At 28.4% G+C, this 8169-nt stretch overlaps 1 protein-coding gene across 1 annotated transcript; it reads left to right on the top strand.

Moving 5' to 3' along the window:
- Positions 1-2156: 2156 nt before the first annotated feature.
- LOC145070634 (homeobox-leucine zipper protein ATHB-54-like) lies at positions 2157-3886 on the top strand. Its single transcript, XM_079017591.1, has 3 exons — positions 2157-2523; positions 2918-3264; positions 3384-3886. Exons 1-3 carry the CDS (start codon positions 2409-2411, stop codon positions 3771-3773), a joined length of 852 nt encoding a protein of 283 aa, XP_078873717.1. The 5' UTR covers positions 2157-2408; the 3' UTR covers positions 3774-3886.
- The last annotated feature ends 4283 nt before the right edge of the window (positions 3887-8169 follow it).

The raw sequence follows: 8169 nt of genomic DNA, 5'->3' as shown, positions 1-8169 counted from the left end.
GTGTAATTTACTCCATTTTTAATGAAACCAATCAAACCATAATGTCATTTTGTATAAGAATGGTATTGTTTCGCAAAAAGGTGCAAAAAAAGTAAAAATCAGATTTTTGGAACGAGGATTATTCACATTATTTTCTATATCCTAAATTCCTTCCGTATTATACTTTATGGTCAGACTAATCATGTTCTTGATCTTTTTGTATCTGTTTTTTGCAATTAGTATTTTTTTTTTACATTACTTAACTAAATTTTGTTTATATGTATAAATAATAGAATTGATCTATATCCACAATTTTTTTCATCTTGCAATATTTATTTATAAGTGTTTTACTTTTACTTACCTATACGTTGATTAAAAAAAAATAATTGCTTTTAACAGATAAAATACAATTTATTTAACTACCACACACAAAACGGCTTGAAAGCCGAATGAAGCGGCGGCTAGTAGAATTAAATTGTAAGCCGGTGTCGTGAAAAACGCGGCGGCTCGGCCGGTAAAATGGCTTAAAATAGACAAAAACTGATGTGTATAGATGAAGAATCCAAGGGGTTACGTGGGAGGAGTGATGAGTCATCATACTTTTTGAAAAAGACTGATTTGACCTCATGCTTTGTTTCCTTCCTTTTCAATCTCTCTTTTTTCCTCCCATTTTACCTTTCTACCCATTCCTTTTCCTAAAAAATATACAAAATTTTCCCATAAATTTCTTTTTATTTTTCTTTACCATAATTCAAATGCTCTTTAACTTTTAAATATTATTTCAAAGATTTGGTTTAACGAAAAAGAGAAGAGATCATAGTTCTACGTGTCTTGTTATGCCAATAGTAATTACTATTTACAATTAAAATGATATTTTAATTTTATAATTCGAATAATTTTAGATATTTAGTTAGAAAATGACAGTTTTAATAATCTTAATATGTTCCTTGTCCAATAAACAAAAGAAAATCGTTTGATGTTAATGCATTTGTTTAATATTGTAAAGACTAAAGAGCTAGTGGCGTTCAAAGAAAATTGTATGTAATTTAAACGATATTCTCATATTTCATTATTTGGTTTACTTCTTATGTGAACTTAGTAAATATCTTTAAACTATATTCTATATATTTTTTAAGAGAAAAAAGATGATTAAACAAGGAAATGGAAACAAAAGAAAAGTTAAAATTCTTGATTGTACTTCTAAGTTGGGAAAGAATATGAGAAAACAACTAATGATTTTACCCTTTTATCTTTTAACTTAAAACATTTAATAATAGTAAAGAAGGTAAAATAAGAGGGATATTTTCAACATTATGTAAATTTTTTATTCCCATTCTCCCAAGAATCTAAATAATTTTTAAAAAAAAAAAAAAAACGAAAATACATTTTTTCGTACATTCCTCTCATTTCTTTTCGTTTTCTTCTAAAAAAAACTCGGACATGGAATTTTCTTTTCCTTTCCTATTTCGATCTTTCTAAATTTGTCGAGAACCCCATAAAAAAGAAGTTCATTTTTTTAACGGCATATGATGAAGTGAGCAGTAACATCCAATAGAACAGTATGTCATAACACCTAACGAACTCGGGTTCGATCCCTCCCCGAAAAGATGACAACAACATCCTTAGTAACTCATGTTTCCATTAAAAAATTTCACTGCTTTGAATACGGATAAAACTCATCACCATTTCCCTTGAAGCCAATGACAAAATTACAATAAGCCCAAAATATATATCTAATTATAACATTGGCATCTTGGGATTTTGGACAAACAATGTATGAATGTTCAAATCCTAACAATAACAATTATCTTTGGGTTGTTGGTTGTTAGCTGTTAATCCCATTCCTTTTATGTGAGTTGTTAATCGGTTCCCAATCCGACTAAACACTAAACACCTGATTCATTAGCTACACTACATGAAACTACATGGGTTTCGAATGTTATCATTCGGTTAAAGTTATCAAAAAAATCAGACTTTTTGAGAGATTATCAAACATACGATGACTAAAAGAATAAAAATAAAGAAGAGGGGTAGAATGGTAAAAGTGAAAGAGTATTATGCCAAGAAGAAAAGCTCTTCCCTACCCTTACCCACCCCACCCCACCCCACGCCTCCCCCCTCCCACCCTACGCCCAAGATTGTGCTTATAAGCCCCATCAAGCGCTTCTTTTCAGAGAAGATTCTTTTCTACTCTCTCTCCATCAATCAAAACTTTGCATGGTTTTCCCCTCTCTCTTCCTGCCATTGAATTGGGATTTGTAAGTGTGGGCTCTCTTTACTAAAAAAACCTTTTCATGACTCTTAAAAATCTCATCACCACCTTCTTTAGACACAAGCAATTGTTCAACAACTGAATTCCACCCCACCCTCTTCGTCTACACATCAAGAAACACAACTGAAAGATTTAACCCAATTCTTGTTCATAAGCTATGGAAGATGAAATGGTGTTTGAGGATTCTAACAACATCACCTCTTTCTTGAATCCTTCTTCTCAAGTTCTTGATTCTCTATGGATTTCCACCTCCTCTTCCACCTCTTTTCATGGTAATAATTCTCTAATTTTCTTCTAAATTTTCATGTTTTAATCAATTTGATTCAATTCTCATTTCATTTCTTGAAATAAAGTTTCCAACTTGACCTTCAAAATACTTCTTTTTCTTGATTTGAACCTTTTTGTACTTAATTCTTGAAAGATGAGTCCTTTCATACTTTAACAAAAAAAATTCACGGGTATACAAAAGTTTTCTTCTTGTTATGTGGGTTGATCATTGTTGATTGTTGCCATTGCCATGTCATGTATAAGTTGTTTAGCTTGCCTGTGAATCAGATTTAAATATTTTAATATACAAATTATAAATTAGTTAATTTTACAAGATTCTTAAATAGACCCTTTTTATATTTCGCCACTAATGTAGTCTGCCTTCTAAAATCCCATCAGGAGAAACCAACACAACAACCACAATGGCTCCGGTAATCGGCGGCGAAACCCAAGACGAAAACTACTACGGTCAACCGGAGAAGAAACGGCGGCTCATGGCGGAGCAAGTGAAGTTTCTCGAGAAAAGTTTTGAGGTCGAGAATAAGCTTGAACCCGAAAGAAAAATTCAGCTAGCAAAAGAGCTAAATTTGCAGCCTAGACAGGTGGCGATCTGGTTTCAAAATCGCCGAGCAAGGTACAAGACGAAACAGCTTGAAAAAGACTACGATTTCTTGAAATCAGACTACGATAAGCTAAAATTGGATTTCGATTGCTTACAAAAAGACAATAATAAGTTAAAAATCGAGGTACTTGATTACTTCCCCTGTTTTTTCTTTTTCTTTGTTTTGTCGAAAACCTTTTTCGCTAAATTTCAGAACACTGTTTTAATATAATGGATTTTTGTGTATTTTGGCTAAAAAAACAGGTTCAATTTCTGAAAGAAAAGTTAGTCGAAAGGGGGAAAGCAAAACAAGAATCATTGGAATGCGGGATTCCCGCGATGGAATTGGAATCAAAAGGTGGGAAACCAAATCCGTTTCCGATTGTAACTCAAAACGGGACCAATGTGGTGATATGCAAAAACGAAGATGCGAATTCGGTTTCAGCCAAGAGTGATATTGTTGATTCCAATAGCCCACATCAAGATTCAAGTCATTTGTTGGAAAACCAATCTGATTTTTCACAAGATGAAGATGATAACGTGAGTGGAAATGTTCTTCGGTTTCAGAAATCTGAATATGAGTCTTATTTTGAGATGAGTGAGAGTGGTCTTGGATACCCTATTGTTGATCAAAGCTTTTGGCTTTGGTCTTGATTTTCAATCTTGATAAAAGGGTATTTAAATATCAAGACTCGTATTTCATTTCTTAGTAGTGAGGAGTCTTGTTGCAAATTATACTTAGATGTTAATAAATATCTCTTTTAACATCTTTTTGTTTCGAGGAACATTGGTTCACAACTTCTCATTGACCTATATTTCGAGGAACATTGGTTCATAGTGAGCCAGTGTCATAACTAATATGGGTTCTTTGTTCATACAAAAGAATCGATTTTTATATGACAATAAACCCATAAATCGAATCATATATGGTAATTGGTAATTGTCGGGCTAGTGACAGATTGCCAAAATTGCATAATATGTCCACTCGAATAATGACCAATGGGATTTGACATTCTTATGAAAATTTACCTCCATAGTTTTAAATGTTTTGTCAAAAAATAAATAACTAGTAACGTACGAAAGTCATCTTCTATGATCGAAATAGCTTGTAGCAATTACTTAAAAATACTATTGAATGTGCGTATGACATCATAAGTTTGAAAAGATGGCAAAGGAATATTAAAAATATTGAGGAGTCACGGGTAAGTTCATAAAGTTTTATTTATGCAATAGAGATTGATCTTTAGGCCTAATGCCGCCAATTGAAAATGTTGAAATATTCGTTTTCATGTGGATATTTTAATTCAATTTAACCACACATTGTTTCCATGTTATACTTCAAAGCAACATATAAACTATGTTTGGGACACAATCTTATTTGAGGAAAACAAAAGCAAAGATTATATATATATATATATATATATATATATATATATATATATATATATATATATATATATATATATATATATATATATATATATATATAGAGAGAGAGAGAGAGAGAGAGAGTTAGGTTCAAATTTTTCACTATCTATTGTGTGTCTGTATGACTGATTCTGGACCAATCATTTTAGTTATTTTAAGAAAGTAATTAATGCATATTAAATGCTGAAGATGTAATTAATACCTATTATATCTTCAACATGTAATATGCATTAATTACTTTCTTAAAATAACTAAAATGATTGGTCCAGAATCAGTCATACATGTACACAATAGATAGTGAAAACAAAATAACCTAACCTTATATATATATATATATATATATATATATATATATATATATATATATATATATATATATATATATATGTTCAGGTTAATTTGAGACCATTCTAATTTTGTGATATCGTGAGACCAAATCTAAAAATAAATTTAAAATGCAAAAAAAATGGAAAAATCCAAAAATTCTTTTTTTTAAATATTATTTTCGGAACTTGAATTAACTAAAAAAAATTTTAAAAATAAAAAATAAATAAATAAATCCCGCTTTTTTTGAAAAATACCTGAAATATTCTAATAGAATATTACACTGACATATTCTAAAAAATAATTTTAAAATGAAAGCTAAATGGAAAAATCTAAAAAAAAAAAAAATTTAATATTATTTTCAGAATCTGAATTAACTAAAAGAAATAAAATAAAAAAAATAAAAATAAATAAATAAATCCCATTTTTTTTTGAAAAATACGTGAAATATTCTAATAGAATATTACACTGTACATATTCTAAAAAATAATTTTAAAATGCAAAATAAATGAAAAAATCCAAAAATTCTTTTTTTAAATATTATTTTCAGAACTTGAATTAACTAAAAAAAATAAAAATAAAAATGCTTCTCACGGTCTCACAAAATTAGGCCGTTTTACATGAACCTAACCATATATATATATATATATATATATATATATATATATATATATATATATATATATATATATACAGAGAGAGAGAGAGAGAGAAGTAGGTTCATGCGAAAACATAAATATCTTGCGAAAACGCGAAAACAGATTTTATCTTATGAAAATCAAACACATGTACTATAAAAAAAATAAATTTATTAGCAATAAATTAAAAATACTAAGTTTACATTGGATAGTGTTATGGTAATATAGATTTAAAGACGGTTTTAATAATTATTTTTTTTGCACATCCTTAATTATTTTTAAATTCATGTTTTCATAATAAAAATGTTAAAAAATCATATTTTGCTAATATGAAACAATTTCTTATCTATCATTGACTATCATCATGTATTTCAAAGTTTGGATGAGTTATGTTCCAAAATATAATGTTGAGGTGATAAAATATCATAGGTTTTTTTTGTTTTCGCGTTTTCGCAAATTATTTGTATTTTCGCATGAACCCATATATATATATATATATATATATATATATATATATATATATATATATATATATATATATATATATATATATAATCGTTTACCCGTGCAAAGCGGCGGACGGCGAATAATTTGTTTCGGCAATTACTTCAATTCGGAAATATGTTATATTTTAAGGAACATAAATTACTTTTCGGCGAATCGTTTCCTTTCGGTGTTTATTTGTGATTCAGATATGTCACCTTTTAGTTAATTAAAATTGAAGTATGTAAATGTTTTTTTGTTAAAAAAGAAAGTGTTGTTCTTAATTAAAAATAAATGTTTTTTTTGCTTTTTATATAAATATACAATATTGATAAAAACGCAATTAAATCTTCGTTTTTTCATTATACTTATGACTTATGTTGCTTTTTTTGTCACAACAAACTGAGGTCAAACGACTCATCGACACTTAGACGGAGATCCTTAATTGTATTAGAATTTTTTTTAAAAGTACTTGCCTATCTTCAAACAAAATTAATAAATGACGGATTTTTATTGTTATGTACTTATTTTGGATATAAGTAATATATTAAAAATTTGTTCAGATATTTATATATCCTAAAAAAGTTAATATTTGAAGTTTTAAAATTTTGATGTAATATTTGAAATTTAGAAAATTTGAAAACTTTTGATGTTATATTTGAAAAATTATATAAAAATAAATTCAAAATCCGACACTCAAAGTAATTGAATTAACAGATAACATTGAAAAAATCTATGTATAAGTCCACTGATATTTTCTTAACACTCCAACATAAAAGTCATAAGTAATATGTTGATAAACTTAAACTAAAACGTTATTTTTTTTTAAAAGTTAACATCGACATAATTACATGGAACAAAATCTCTAAAATTGATACTTTCTTAACACTCACATTGACATCAAAAAAAGTCACCAAACTAATTAAAAAATTACAATCAGAGACTAATATGTAATAAACAAAAATGATTTTCATGTTCCAGAAATAAACCATAAGTGCAACAATTTGTTTATTGCTACGTAAATTTTACAAACGCATATGAGATTCATATTCTAAATACATATATGCCTTCTAGACTAAGTCAACTAAGAAATACTTAAAATCACATTAAATAATATCCTTTATTAAAGAGTTTTTCCCCAAATAGCATGGGCTCTAGTGATTATCGTCTTATCCAAGTTAGAAAAAGAGTGCACGGGCAGTAGATAATACCTGGAGACCTGCATAAGATTATACACATACACATAGACCTGCATCAGATTATATGCATACACACATCGGAGTTGAATATTATAATTTTGTAATTTAAAAATGAAACATGTATACCAAAAGGCCTTTGGTCTGGCGGTAAGGAGTGATTCTCTCAAATGAGAGGTCATGAGTTCAAGTCTCTTAGGAGACATAAGTGGTATTTAGGAGTAGGTCTAGATAGTTTGCCGTTTCGAAAAAAAATGAAACATGTATGAATCTAGACCTTGTAAATATGACATTTTCTTGTTGGTTTTACTAATAATGTTGGTTGCAACAACATATTGAAAAAATAAGGGAGTATGTTTCTATATCTTGCATTTATCCTAAAATTAAAAGGGTTACATGCAAGATATAGCAACCTACTCGAGTCTTTTTACTAATAAAAACAATATTGCATAACTATGCCTTCATTCATACACACATCACACAAACAGCACAAACATGATTTATCAAGTTAACCATTTTCCTAAACTCCATAATCATCACATAACTTCTTATAATATTTGATCACTCTAAAACAAAACTTTAAAATACCATAACGAAGGGAGCCGCGAAACAAAAGAGATATTTGTAGTCTTGGTTGCAAAATAAACTGTCAACATAATAGTCAAATACAAAATAATAATAATAATAAATTGGCATCTAATGACAAATGAAAATGCAAAAATTAAAAGAAACACAACAAATTGAGCATAGTTTTATAGCATGGACAATTGTTATCCTCTGTTTCTCTGTTTGGATTTGTTTTGGCCAAAATCGAACATAACTTAAGTTACGAAAGATGAAGAGAATGAGTATTTGATAAGAAAGATGGAAAACATAATATGAAGTACAAAGTTATGACTTTTTAGTTAGCTTCGGTCTTGAGTTTTTTAAGTTGTGTCAGTTTATATTATTCATGCAAAGAAAACATGAAATTCATAAAAC

This window comes from Lactuca serriola, chromosome 8, assembly GCF_051521515.1.
Source record: "Lactuca serriola cultivar US96UC23 chromosome 8, Lser_US96UC23_V15, whole genome shotgun sequence".
NCBI lineage: Eukaryota > Viridiplantae > Streptophyta > Magnoliopsida > Asterales > Asteraceae > Lactuca > Lactuca serriola.
The sequence above is the reverse complement of the archived record's forward strand: the minus strand, read 5'-3'. Positions and strand labels throughout refer to the sequence as shown.

What these genes read in the sequence shown, in the direction of transcription:
- LOC145070634 (XM_079017591.1), top strand. Translation starts at nt 2,409, where the DNA reads ATGGAAGATGAAATGGTGTTTGAGGATTCTAACAACATCACCTCTTTC. An exon ending in CTCTTCCACCTCTTTTCATG is followed by an intron (nt 2,524 to 2,917) that starts GTAATAATTCTC and finishes AAATCCCATCAG; the next exon opens with GAGAAACCAACACAACAACC. An exon ending in ATAATAAGTTAAAAATCGAG is followed by an intron (nt 3,265 to 3,383) that starts GTACTTGATTAC and finishes CTAAAAAAACAG; the next exon opens with GTTCAATTTCTGAAAGAAAA.